This window comes from Tachypleus tridentatus, chromosome 11 (genome assembly GCF_004210375.1).
Source record: "Tachypleus tridentatus isolate NWPU-2018 chromosome 11, ASM421037v1, whole genome shotgun sequence".
In the NCBI taxonomy this organism is placed as follows: domain Eukaryota; kingdom Metazoa; phylum Arthropoda; class Merostomata; order Xiphosura; family Limulidae; genus Tachypleus; species Tachypleus tridentatus.
In genome coordinates this window covers 81,820,164-81,835,246 of record NC_134835.1, presented here as the reverse complement: position 1 = coordinate 81,835,246, position 15,083 = coordinate 81,820,164, and the positions used below count along the sequence as shown (strand labels likewise).

The 15,083-nt window shown below is 31.3% G+C and overlaps 1 protein-coding gene across 2 annotated transcripts in view; it reads left to right on the top strand.

Annotated features, from left to right (window-relative positions):
* Positions 1–15,083, top strand: part of LOC143232602 (protein kinase C-binding protein NELL2-like) — a 116,913-nt gene that overhangs the window by 84,541 nt on the left and 17,289 nt on the right. For both annotated transcript variants that reach the window (XM_076468222.1, XM_076468221.1), the window contains exons 2-12: positions 4,445–4,576; positions 5,173–5,323; positions 6,167–6,437; positions 8,506–8,578; positions 9,341–9,423; positions 10,026–10,154; positions 10,659–10,752; positions 12,521–12,600; positions 12,996–13,098; positions 13,331–13,450; positions 14,258–14,395. In XM_076468222.1, coding sequence (XP_076324337.1) covers positions 4,445–4,576; positions 5,173–5,323; positions 6,167–6,437; positions 8,506–8,578; positions 9,341–9,423; positions 10,026–10,154; positions 10,659–10,752; positions 12,521–12,600; positions 12,996–13,098; positions 13,331–13,450; positions 14,258–14,395 — 1,374 coding nt within the window. The remainder of the gene's footprint in view (positions 1–4,444; positions 4,577–5,172; positions 5,324–6,166; positions 6,438–8,505; positions 8,579–9,340; positions 9,424–10,025; positions 10,155–10,658; positions 10,753–12,520; positions 12,601–12,995; positions 13,099–13,330; positions 13,451–14,257; positions 14,396–15,083) is intronic.

Genomic DNA, 15,083 nt, shown 5'->3' with positions numbered 1-15,083 from the left:
TAAAGTTTGAATTATATTTTTTCGTATTCATAAAGTTTGATTACAAAAAAGTTAATTCTATTTAATCGTATGTGTTGTCTTTTTCCCATTAATGACATATGTTAATCAGAAGTTTCGGTTTTTATTAGCTGTTTCGCTCTTTCTGTCTATACATACACATATGTTTTATATAGTTTCTTTTATTCTTGCAAAGCGATCTCCAAATATATGAAGATCTTGAAACAGTAACTCGTACTTCTTTTTATCTCGAATGTATACATTTCAGTCCGTTATATTCAACACCTTTTATTTCTCAAAATGTGACCTGTTGTATAAAATCAGTAATATTCCTAAGGGAACATATACGATCAAAATATTGTTTTTTTTTTCGGGTATAAAAGCAAGTATTTCTTTGAAGACTATAAATGTATGCCAAAAATCCGTATAAATAGGAATTACTTATATCTGAATGAAGGTTTGGTGTAGGATTCAAATTCCTTTTGGAATTCAACTAGTCTACTTTTCCCATTTAACTTCTTGGACGACCTTTGGTTATTCTTGTGAGTTTGGATGGTATTTTTTTGGTTTCTCTGCTAGCTCAGGTTTGCATCAGGACCAATTGAGGTTTTAGGTATATCTCTGTTAGATTTTAAATTGCTAGATATATATATAGATGCTTTATATGCATCTGAATGAAATAAGTCTTAAAATGGAGTTTTTATGTGTTTGGAACGAATGTGTAATCAAGAAAACTTACCATGGAATATTAATCGATCAATGGACAGTTACTAATATGGTGAAAGTAAATTACCGCTGAATTTTTAATAATTACTCGTGTAACATCTGCATCACAAACTTTCGATGGTTTTGTTTTAGTTCGTAAAGGTTAGTCCTAACAGAATAAATGATATCGTAAATAAACATATTAATTTAAATAAATTACAATTTCTCATTAGTTTATTTACAAAATTACGAATAATGCAGCTGTGTTTGAATACGTTAGCATTTATCTGAAACCAGAATTATTCATGAATTTTAACCATGCATGTGACAATGTTATCTGTCATTATTTCGTTCATGAATATTGAAGAAAATATTAATTGTAAACTAGAAGCTGCTTAAACTGTTTTTTTTTCAACTTTGTTAAATATTCTAATAGTGTCTTTAGTAAAGCTACGACTTCTAAACTTAGAAAAAACAAAGTATCAGTTTTTAAGAATGATTGCATGTAATAGGAAAATTATTAATCTGACTTTATGCTTATTACTGATACTGTGAAAATTTAGTCTGTATTAGTTTCATTTGAATTTTCGGGCCTTTCCAAATAGATTGTAATGTAGTTCGCATTTTAGCCTTATGTTTAATCATGATTTCAGAAGTTGAGTATGCTATATTAAACTGTATTTCTAAGCCTCGATAACTACGTCATAGTATTACATATCGCTACCTCCCGTAATGTTCAACTGACGATCCTGAATCTTGACAATAGAAATACAGCGTAGTTTGTATTGCAGAAGACTGCCATTTAAGACTGTCATGTCTTAATCACATCATTTCTCCCTGCTTTGTTTTCATAATCCATCTAGTGTACGATTGCAGAGGAATACGTATGTCTTGCGTCCAGTAACTTGAACGGTACCTTTCATGGAAAAGCATGAATACCTGTTTTGTTCTACACCTCTTTTAGGTTTGCAACGGGTGAAGGCGAGGAATGACTAGAAACCTTATTTCGGTGAGCCTATGTCATGTTGTCCTCATTTCCAGACGGAAACCTTTCTCTATCAATGTAGCTTGGGGAGATGGAGAGCTTTTACCTCGGACCTTTGTGTCTGTGGATTATTTTCCATTACAAGTCGCTGCTTTTTATTTGTCATGGCTGCTGTACCGTCTTGTTGCAGGTCTCTTTCTAGATACTTCTGATGTCCCCAGTTGATCCACATTCTTTTATTTTTAATGCTTTTAAATTCTAGGACTATCTTACTATGTATATATCTTCAGGAAGGGCGATCGATTTTCATTATCACCAAAAGTTATCCACGCAATACCAAATATAAAACATACTTCTAAACCATTCCATTCTACCGTGACTCTACATCCGTTATCATGTGGCTTGCTGATCTTCATATGTAACATTGTTTAATATAAAACAATATAGCGATAGCGATTAAACTCGTTTTATACGAGCTTATTTTTTGCTTAAATTTGAGTATGCTTACTGTAGTTGTTGTGAATCTCAAAAATTAAAAAAAAAGGTTCCGTCACAGGTTTTATTTGTTTGGGGCAGAAACACCTTATATATTTTAAAACTCCAATATTTAGCACTTTGACGTGACTGAGAAATGTTCCACGATTGTATTGCTTGAACATTATTGTGTGTATTTTAAAAATCTTGTAGTGATAGCTATATCTTTGTTAGGAGTTAACAACAGGTAGTGGTATTTTCAAACTTGAAAGTGCACCTTATGGAATACATTATGCAGATAACCATAATTTTCTGACATTATCACTACGCTCTTTTAAGTGATCTAGAGGAATGATACGCAAATCCTCCATTGCGTTCGGTCTTGTATCTGTTCGCTGACCACTATTCTGTGCAGGACTTTATTTCTCATATCCTCACGATTGAAGCGTAAGACAGGTATATTTCATTCTTCCTCCACTTGGTCCGGCATGGTCAGGGGGGTAAGGCGTTCAACTCGTAATCTGAAGGTCGCGGGTTCGAATCCCGGTTGCACCAAACATGCTCGCCTTTTCAGCCGTGGAGACGATATAATGTGATGGGCAATCCCTCTATTCGTTGGTAAAAAAGTAGCTCAAGAGTTGACGGTGGGTGGTGATGACTAGCTGCCTTCCCTCTAGTCTTACAGTGAAAAATTAGGAACGGCTAGCGCAGATAGCCCTCGAGTAGCTTTGCGCGAAATTCAAAACAAATAACCCTCCACGTCTTCCAACTGCCTTCAACATTGTTTGTTTTGCCAGTCTATTTTACTTCATTCTTAAAACATACCCTTAAATAACTCAATCTGTATAACTTGAGAATTTCTATGATTTCTATTATTCTGTACCTGTCTCTCTTAACGTATCTTCTCTTATGTTTAAAATCATTTGATTTTCATTACATTTTTTTAATAGTTACTTTAAAAACTTCTTAATCTAGACCCAACTGCCCCTCACTGGCACAGAGGTATATCTAGAAACTAGGTTCTATACCCGTGGTGGGCAAAACATAGATAGAATATTGTGTAGCTTTGTACTCAACTTAGAACAAACTAGATTCAGTTTTCTGTAATCCTTTCCATTATTCACAGCCATATAACAAAACCGACAAAACAAAGCTATTGAACAACTTAAGCTTCATCTTAATAGAACAAGCTGTATTATTCCAAATTATGTTCAATTTTATAAAACCATCTGCTTTTGCAGATATTGTTCTTATTTCCCTGCGTATATTTACATGAATACTAAGTAATTAAACTACCACGATATATAAAAAAGGTTCAGGCATAGCCATACCTAATTTAGAAATGTCGACTAGAGGTAGTGCAACCAATCAAAAAGCATCCGATATTGATGTGGCTACTCTTAAATGGAGAGTAAAATCGGCTGTCACAGTTATGTTGTGGCACGTAACGCGACTCGGATCTTGAACCTTTCTATTCTTAGCACACTACACTAACCAACTGCAGCAAGCCTGATACCCAGTTAAATTATTGATTTTTCTAACAACAATATCAAAGCACATATTTACCTTTCTTAAATCTACTCAATTATTCCACTCCGCTGATGAGCTATAACAAGCCCAGCATGGCCAGTTGGTTAAGACGCTCGACTGATAATCAGTCGCGAGTTTGAATCCTCTTCACACCAAACATGCTCGCCCATTCAACCGTGGAGGCGTTATAATGTTACGGTTAATCCCACTATTCGTTGGTAAAAGATAAACCCAAGTGTTAGAGGTGGATGAAGATGACTAGGTGCCTTCCCTCTAGTCTCACATTGCTAAATTAGAGACGGTTAGTGTAGCTAGCCCTCGTGTAGCATTTTGCGAAATTTAAAAACAAAACATCAGTGGTAACAATTATAACACTAACAAAAACCCCTTGTATATTTCCAGGTAATTCTATTTTTGTACCTACGATAGCAAAGGTTCTGTTATGGATATTATATTCTTTTTTTCTTGTAATTTTAAAGTCGATAAATTAGTCAATGGAATTTCAGTTACGTATTTTTTTTAACGATATTTACATAATATGAACAAAGATAAACAGCATAAACACAGAAGAGTGGGCTAACCGTTTAGTGAATCTTAGTTTTCTGACTGAAGACACATCGAATTGAATTTTTGTTTGATTTATTTCTTTTCCAGTAACATAGAAATGCTTATATGTATTTGTTGAAAATTAAATTTCTGTATTGGATTATATTGCTTTAACTGAATGTTTGCCGTGCCTGTTGTTTTATTTAGCAGCGGGTCTGCAGATTGAACCATCTCATCAAATAGATCTCATTGATGGACTTGACGTTTTGAACTTCACCTATCGAGGCTTAACCTTAGTAGAAGGATTTCATAAACTTGCCCCAGCTGTCAAACTGACAGGTATAGTATTAATAGTTACTATGTTCGTGGGTCAGTAAAACATTAACAGCATTTATATCTTTTTCCCATTTGTAATTTTTTTACAACTCTAAAAAAGAAGCCGATCGTTAAAAATATTAGGTAATTTTAATTTTCCGTTAGTAAGGCTCAGAAGAACTTAGCAACTAATGAACTATGAGACTCATTAAGTTAATTAATCGTATTTTTAGTTTTAAGCAAATATTATTTGATTATATCTAATAATGTTTTTTAATTAAAGGATTATGTTTCTGTTGGAATTTGGAAGTATGTTTAGTGGTTGTAGTATAACTTTTTTTTTTGAGGCGTTGTTGTATTGTAACAGGACTGAATGAGCTTCTGTATCTAGATTTTTTTTTTTTCGTTGTTGGTTGATCGTCCGTCTCAAATTTGAACAGTAATTATATAATATTTCGGCTTAAATTTTGTCTAGTGTAATGTGTAGTCATTAAAAGTTAAATTTATAAACTATAAATCACAATGTAGAATGTTATGTTATCATGAACGATCAGTAACCGTTATTCTTGGTAGTATGTGGTCAACAAAGCGGGTTTACTGCTTACGTTTTATACAACTAGGGGACAATAGGCAGCTTGTTCTTCCACCAGAAAGTTACGTAAGAGCAGCTAAAATACTTTCACTTAGTAACGAATTTACGTTTATGGTGACACTGAAACAGAAGCAAAGAAATACTGGGACAGTTTTTGGGTTTTCAGCGGGAAACGCCAGGTAAACTTTAACCTCGTGTATTTGCGTTCTTTTTTAACATGTTATTTTAACATTTACTGTTATGTGTAATTTCTGAGTGGCATCATATGCCTTGTTCTTTGGTAAATTTTTCTCTGTTTATATTATTAGTTTTCTTTATACAGTGCAAAGCCTATATAATGTGATTAGAAATTTAAATAATAACAAGTACTGCGTGTATGTTAGTGAATATTTGTTAAATAATTTGATGTATTAAGATTTTGATACAAGCTAGAGCTGTAAAAATAGCTTTTTACATCGTACTAGTACCTCAGAATTTGGTCTGTGGTTATAAATTTGTATTATTTACTTACTGAAAAGTTCAAACATTCATAAAATATTGATCTGACATCTAAAATTTGTGTTATTGCCCCACTAGGGGTGCTTGGAGTAGAATGAAAGAATAAGGTTTTGTTTTTTAAGTCATACATTGAAATTAATAGTTAAAAATGTAGTCTGCAAAACACACTTTACTATTATTATTATTCATTATTATCTTTGCCCCCCGCTAGTACAGCGGTGTGTCCGATGTGGCTCTGCTGTAAGAAAAATACACATTATTATCAAGTTGTTGGCAGGGTACTAAGATATAATTAAAAAGGCCATTAATATCTAGGTTATTTAATTTATAAAATGTAAGGAAACTTTTTTCTTCTTGCATTTTTTTTTTTTTTGCTTTTCCCACGAAATGTAGATTATCGTTTAGAAAGTTTATGTTCAAATTATATATGGTAGAATAAATTTTGGTGTTTTAGTTTAGTCATTTATGTATTAATACAGTGTAGAATACAACTGCTATAATTATTTCATCATATTTCACTTCAGGTTTCTGGAAATTCAGAGTAGTGGCAGGAAGAATGAGATACGTTTGCACTATACTCATGGTAGCATGGTTTATGTAGAAACATTTCCTTATCGTATAGCTGATGATAACTGGCACCAGGTTGCTCTGTCTGTCAGTGGCAATGTTGTTGATTTATTTGTAGACTGCAATCATATTTATAAACGGGTAATTTTTGATGTTGATCGAAATGCAACTTCAAGAAACACTTCACTCTGGCTGGGTCAGAGGAACTTACATCACTTTTTATTTCAGGTTTGTATGCATTCTTCTACTTAACTGATATCATATGATCATGGTATTAAGAAAAAGACAGGTTAAAAATGAATACCATTCTTCATCATTGTTAAAGATGTTTACTGAGCTTGATCATAAGCTCAAAAATTTCAGTATTACCCAGTTTTTAGTTATATAATTATTTAAGAAAAAAAATAGTGTTTAATTATTTTGTTTGGTAAACTAATTATGTGTATAAAATTGAAGTTGATCTACTGTTACTACTGAATGCTAGATTTGTAAAAGTAGGTTGGTTATTGCAAAAGAACTTAATTTAAAGATGTAATAGTAATGTTTGTTTGGAAATTCAAGCAAGTTCGATAGAAGTTTCATTTAATGTTCCAAATACATGACTGTAAACAAATTCAAGTTTTCATCTTTATTACCAAATTTTAACATATATATTTCTCTGTGTTATGTGATTTAAAGGTTTTCATGTAATTTGTATGTAAAAATAAGAAATTCCAAGACATAAAATTTTCTTTATTGAGAAATAGCTGTAAAACTGTTTCATAGAAGGATGGCCATAAAGCATGTGTTAGAGTTAGTTGCATAAACAAGATGCACAGTAGTGTGTCGTTGGCTAAAACTACTCCCAGGATACACTGAATGTTGTTAACAGGAGTGATAGTTCAGCAGTTTTCCACTTTTGGTATGTCAGACTATGGTAATCCAAACTATTGCATATTTCCAGTGGCTGTGCTCTTTTTCACCCTTACTTTAAATACCAAATTTCAAGACAATCCTTTAAGAAATACAAGAGATATGTCTCCAATTTTTATTCATGTTCTGCCTTTTTTTTTCTTTTTGCCAAAAGTATGAAAAACTTGATTGATAGAACTTAGATATTTTTTTCAACTTTGATGCACTAATACATCTTTGCAATCAAAATTAGGTGTCAAATTTGGTCTAAATATAAGCCATTCAACAAAAACTGCTCAATTTTAACCAAAATTTTAGCACGACAATGCAAAAAGTCCTGTGAGCTACCAAACTAAAATTGTTATTACAGTTTCACCTCAGAGTATAAGTGGGCTGTTTGTAGTTTTTTGACACTTGGATTAAAGACAGCTGATTTGGAGCAGCAAAACTATAGGGTGAAAGCACATGCAGATACATAAGTACTATTTAGGCCAAACAAACTAGATTATCAATTTCTAGCTCAAGATTTCAAAAAATTATACAGGTGGATGGTTAGTATTTATTACTAACTTTTAAGCATAATTGCCCTAAATCTTATCAAATTATCCTAATTAAAAGTGTTAAGCATCACATGATTAGCTTAAGCAATTAGCATAAATGATATGTGATGTAGCTATATCAGTTGCATGGGGGATGGTGACAAGAAACTGTTAATCTAGATTCCATGGCATTACTATTGAGTTGAAGTAAGAAAAAGAAACTGCCATATGTTTTAAAGAGTCTGGTTGGTTCTGTAAAGTATAGGCCTATTCTGCTTAATTAGGGTTGTGATACTAAAACTAATGTCAGTTACTAATGAGTTTCACTTTCTTATTTGTTGTAGTTTGTTAGTGTGTATTGAAAAAAAAACGTAATTAAAAACATCTTAGATAGGTAAAAAAGGTTTGAAGGTATAATTTAATGTAATGAATTCACAATTGTCAGTCAAATTGGTAGTTGTACTTAAAGCATTAATAAGAATTTGTATAGCAAATAATTGTTAGTCAGCTAGGCTGTGTATTTTGTTTTGCCTACATTATGCCCAAAGTTGAACAAAAAAGAAGCCTGGCTAACTAATGAATGAATATTTGCTGTAAGTGTTTTATCAATGATATAAATGTAGCCATCAGTTCGGCTACAAATTTTGACTTCATTGCTTAATTTGCATGCATAATCATTTTTTTTGCCACACTGTTTTTTGCACCTAAGGTGTTTAATTAGATATTATATATGACCTAATGAGTTTGTTTAATTGAGTCAACTAGAACTGTTTTATAGAAACAGGTTTTAAATACAGATTGTTCAAATTGTCACTGTTTCTATATTTTAAGAATAATCATTCTCTTACAAAATCAATAACTTCTAGGGAATTCTGCAAGATGTGAAAATAGTTGGAAGGCCACATGGATATATCATTCAATGTCCACATCTTGATACAGGTGTGTTTGTTGTTTCTTTCTAATTTTAAATCTCTACAAGTGATAAATGTAATTATTTTTTTGCAAAAAAGCTGTTTGAATTAGACATACATAAAACCAGCAGTGAGTTGTATTAAAGAAATAACATATGCATTTTTGTTTCTTAAACATGTACTTTTGTTGAAATGGACAAGGTGCCTGTTTTATTGGTCAGTAAACAACATTTCAGTTCTTCATCAGTGGATTGAAATTTTGTGTGATAACTGGTTCATCAGTTTAGTTGTACATTTAATGCTAAATTTTTCAATGTGTGTAACTTGGTAATCATATCGTTCAAACATTGTATGTTGTTATTTGAGATTTTGATAAACCTAATTCACAGCTAATATCAATTAATTTATTTAATCACTTTTTATTGCTAGTACAAAATGGAAACAAGTATAAAAGAAGAAAATTTAACACGTCTAAGCACAACAAGTATAATAAATTTATATTGAAAATCATGTGAAAGAATGTAAAATTAATCATAATTTATACACCTCTAAGATAAAGCAAAATATACCATTATCAGTTTCATTAAGTACCTAAGAATATCTTATAAAACTTAAACATTGCATAATTGTATCTATTAGTTCCAAGTTACATGTAAAGCTTACCCTTATAGGAATACAGAAAAGTCATTATAGTTCATGTAAGCCTTCTTGAAGGCATTATATGTAGTTAGTTTAATAAGTGGGAAATCTTTTTGAATCTAGATGTGTATATATATATATTTTTTACTAGACTGTCCAACTTGTGGCCAATTTAAACAGTTGCAAATGTCTGTGGTACACTTGGAGAATTATATGAAAACTTTAACAGAAAGAGTAAGTACTTTACTGTTGATCTTTATAAACATTTTTATTATTGGTAAACAAAATATCTTTCTTTTTTAAGATAAGTAAATTTCTACTAATACCTGCTAAAAATTGTGTATTCAAGTAGTGTCAATAATCAGATTTATTGATTTAGTTTACAAGTTCAAATTGTGTCAACATTTATTCATTTAGGATGTAGACACAAATTGTCAACATTGTTATGCTTGTAAATCAGGTTTATGGTATTTGGGCTGTATCCTTCAATTAAACTTGAAATACCTTTATACTTGTGCAATAAATATCTTTACCAACTTTGTGAGATTGTAAACTTGAAATGTTGACCAAATTAGTTTGGGGATTAGACTCGTGAATCTGTTCAAAAGCCCCCCTTTCCAAACCATAGTTGTTTAACAATACATTCACTGACTGAAATTTGTTTGAAACAAGTTGTCTTTTGTGTTTGTAATTCTATTACACATTATTATGCTATAGTGTAGATTGTCTGCAGTATATTTTGGGTTCTGTTTTTTACGTTCATTGCAAAATAGATTATACTGTGTATTCTCTCCCATTTAGCTCTAATTGTGCACTGTTTGTGTATTGTCTTGCAGATACTTCAAGCAGAAGAAAGATTGGCTTTGTTGGAAGAATGTGAATGCCATAAAAATTGCCATGTGAATAAAACAGTTCATATGGATGGTTCATCCTGGGAAGTTGGTTGTGATATTTGCTCATGTGTGGTGAGCTCTTTACCTAATTCACCTTTTACTTCCTATTGTTTTTTTTATTTTACATTTCATAAGACTTAAGAAACTTGGAGTTATACTGACCATATATCAAAATAATTTTATGATTCTGTTAATGTCGTGAAGTTAATAAGTTTTTTTTTTGTACCTATGTAACACTAAGTAATAAAGTATAAAATATTCAATAATTATAAGCTGATATATGAGGTAACATTAAACAAAGTGATTTGTGCAGATAACTCTCAAAGTCAAGGATGTAATTTAGACAAATTATATTCTGTTAAAGTAAAATAAAACAAGAAATTATTTTCCATTTTTCACAAAGTATTCTGTCTTAGGTTAAGTGAATAAAAGCTATTACATTGCATGTTATATGTTGTAAGGTTTCCAGGAATTAAATAGTGCCATTGTATTTATACTTGATATTATTGAAAATGTCTGTATTGTTAGTTTTGACTGTATATTTTAATAAAATTGCATTCTGTTTGACATTTATAGAAAGGAACAACTACATGTCATAATAAACCATGCATTCCAACACAATGTAAAAATCCAGTTCAGCTTCCAGGAGAATGTTGCCCAATATGTCTCAGTAGGTATTCAAACACTTGTTTTTCTGTCAAATTTACACTATTAAAAGTGTTGTAACATTAGTTTTCTGAAGAGAGATTTAAAAAGAAATACCTTATTAAGTGTTTTTATAATGAACTGAAATCATTGGCTGCAGAAGTGTCTTATGAGATGAAGTTGTAGAGTCACAGGTTAAAGTGTAAAGTGAGTATAACTCAAGAAATAACTATTCATTCTAGCATTATGATGAGTGTTGTCATATCAACTTCATCTGAGTTTACGTATTATTTAAATAGAGGTGGCCAGTTTGTTTCATTGCATTTCTCTGTAGAGAATATCAATGCACTTTGAGATACGTATAACATTTGTGTACCCTTCCCCAGATTGTGTGTCATAGAAATTTTAATGTGTGTGTGTGTGTTTTTCTTAAAGCCATATTAAGCTATCTGCTATGTCCACTAAAGGGAATGAACTCCCTGATTGTTGTTTTGAAAATCTGAAGACTTACCACTTCTCTACCAGGGAGTGGAAAACTTAGTTTTTTGTGTTTTTTGTCTGGCATAAGAACATGGTGCTTTATATGAATCTAGTTAATGCTAACTTATATCAGATATAATCAATGCTCAGTAACATCAATTACGGGGTGGAAGCATCGTGAATGTCTTTGTTCCAAATTATTATCCCATAAATTTGGTTGAGATTGGCCCTGTGACCTAATAGTAGATAGGTAAGGGACAAACAGACAGACAAAAATGTTTATGATTTTTATATATAGAGAAATATTAAACATATTTTTCTGTGACATGCTTCATATTTGATGTATATTATCAATATACTTTATTAATGGGCGTCCTGGCATGTTATATGGCAAGAATGTTTCTTTAAATGCCTGAAATTGAATGTGTGAAAGTTTCCAAGATATCCACACTTTGATCTTATGCCTGTAGGCCTAATAAAACAAGAGTCTTCCATTATTTCCACTTTCTAAACAGCCATATTTCTCATTTTATTGTGACAACCCTAAATTTTTGTTGATTTTTAAATCACGTTTTTACATGAGTTTGAAGTTTAAGATGGATTTTAAATTATTGTAGCTCACATGTAATGATTGGAAGAATAACTCACAACCAACACTAATCAGTTTTTTCTATCAACATGTCAAAACATCATTTGTTTGTTCAGCTCTTGTACTAATTCCTTGTAAAATATTTATAATGCATTGATGCTATTCATAATACTTCTTAGACGCATTTGAACGACATTGCAGGCACACACATACAAATAAGACAAATAATACACAGATGTCCACCCTCCACTGGTACAGCAGTAAGTCTACTGATGTACAATGCTAAAATCAAGGGTTCAATTCCTCTCGGTGGACTCAGCAGATAGCTCGATATGGCTTTACTATAAGAAAAATACACACGCACAGATGTTCAGTCCAAATAACCTGATTTAAAATATTCAATAAGACAAAAGTGCATGGTAATAACAACATTTAGCATATATTTCAGTGTTCTGACACCTTCAAGTGTTTAAATGTGATTTCCCAAATTGATGTTTGGAGCTCTGGACTTCCTGTTTTTTTACAAATTAGTGTAAGATCTGAATATAAATTTCTTTTGCAAGCAAAGCACTGATTCGTATTGAATTATTAAATGAACTGATATTTTGAATTATTGCATATTCATCATGTAATTATATAGAACTTCATCCAGTTAGTTATATTCTGGTGAAAAGTTCCAAGAATAGGCATTGTACGAAAAACTAATAATTCTTATCTTTTCTAGAAAAGTGCTTAATGGATGGAGAAATATATGACCATGGTGAAGGAAAGAAATTGGGAAATTGTCAAAAATGCTATTGTAATGTAAGCAGTATTACATTTGTCAAATACGTAAAATATATATTTTTCTGTTGTTCCAACACTCTTATGTTACAATAATTTCAACACATTTTAACTCGGTATTCTGTTAGGTATGACTTAATTAACTTGAGTTGTGAAAAACACAGGCAGAAGAAAGTGTAAACACTAATACATAGGTGCATATTAATTCCAACCAGTAATTTGTGAAGTTTTGTGCTCTTGTAGACATCATATTCTGTGGAAATTCTTATTAGTGGATGTAGATCATTGTAAGATTTCTTTTTTGCATTTGAAATTGATGGTTTAAATGTAACTTACCTATTGAGGGGACATGATGGAAACAGGTATATTATTTTCTTTTTGTGATAAAGTAATGTGTACATTTGTTTGTTTTTCAGAATGGCAACATGATCTGTGAAAGGAAACAGGAATGTCCACCTTTATCTTGTCCTGTAGAAGATAGCTTTATTGTAGAAGGAGAGTGCTGTAAAGTTTGCAAAGGTTAGTAACTCCAGCAAATAAAAACACTTCTAGAGTTGAAGTAACTTTGATCTGTTATGTATTTGAATTTTAGAGTTCAATGAATCTTCCTATCACAGACTTTATCAACATAAGAATTCAGCAATCAAAATGTTGAAAATTAACCTTGTGTGTGTGTATGTGTGTGCATATTAGCCTATCCAGTTAAAAATATGTAATATTACTTTTGTTGCATTTATTTATTTGTTTATAGGCATAGACTATTGTTCCAAAGGTCATGATTGCCATATTAATGCCAATTGCAGCAACCTCTACACTCGTTATATTTGTCATTGTACAATTGGTTACCAAGGAGATGGAAAGCACTGTGAAGGTATAGTGTTGATATATCCTCAATATATCAGTTTAGAAGATACTAATTTATCCTTTACTTTTGGTGTCTAATGTAGTTTTTTGAAAATTGAGTAAATTACACAATATTTGTTTAAGATATTGAGAACTATGTACATACAAACAAATCTTAAATACTGACAACCTTTACAAATGTTTCAAGCCAAAACAAATTCAGTGTACCATAAACATTTTATGAACCCATTTTATTTTAGATCTAATCTAACTAAGCACTTGTATATAACTTTTAAAATGTACACATTTTTGTTTGCAGATTTTAATTATTATTTTAAGTATATACTTAAATCCACCTGTTTTAAACACATCTATGTTTACAGCAATAAACAATTAATAATTAAACATTAATTTGAATTGCCTCAGTATTTATGAATATGTATCTGCAACTCTGAAGATTGAGTCATATAAATCCATTATCAGATGAATTTCTAATGTTTGAAATAATAGTGTTAGAGTGTACTAGTTATTATGGTTAGCTGTTACTTTGTTCTAGCTCCACAATAGTGTAAGGTAATATTGTGACAACTGTTTCTTAATTATCTTATGAAGCTATTTCATTACAGACCTTAGTTAACTGGCATTTTTATGACATTTTTGGTGAGATTTTCTTTTATAGTTTCCTTCATTTTGACTGTAATACAGGCATGTGTGTGTCTCCCAGTCCCTTTCTATATATATATAAAATGATTTGTTTTTATATTTTGTTTTCAGAAGTAGGTACAGGTAAACATTACCTTTAAATCACCATATTTTTACATGTATTCATATTCAGATGTGAATGAATGCCTTCAGAAAGGGGGTCATACAGGTCATCACTGCCGGGAGAATACTCGGTGTGTTAATTTGCCTGGCACGTATGCTTGTGAATGTTTGCCAGGTTACAGAAGGGTTGATGCATATTATTGTGAAGGTAAGTTTGAGACACATAATGTAAATTTAACTTCATTTTTGAAGGTTTGAAACTTCAAATATTTTTCTTTTCAATGTTTCTGGTAGAGGGTGAAACATGGGTTTGCACTTAGAAATAAGCTATTTGTTAATGTAGGTTCTAATTACTTGGGAAAGATGTCTAAAAACCTTTTTACATTTTATATTTGTATAAAATGAAACTACACAAGGATGTGAAAATGATAAGGCCAACATAGTGCTTTAAATTCATAATTTAAATGTTGTGGGTTTGAGGATTTTTCCTGTCTAGTCATTACGTTTTGAGTAAAACACAGTATCCCATAATATTTCAGTCTAATCAGTTGCAAAATAAGCAGTGAGGACTAATCTTTAATGGACCGGCATTCATTCTTTTTAGACTTTCTAAAATTTTATGTCAAAAACACATTTCAAAAATCCTAGCCTTGATGTGCACCCAAAGAATCGCTAATGGTAAATAGTTACGTTTATTTTGACACTTTTCATGAAGTTAATTCTACTTATAACATACATGGAATATTTTAGTTTACAAACTTGAAGGAAAATAGGCAATAAATGTATTAATTTTTAGTACTTGCATTTCTACTATTTTTGTAGAAACATATTGTTGATGAAAATTGCCTTAAAGCTTATTAAGTGGAGTTCCCCTGTATGGATTCTCAATGGATATT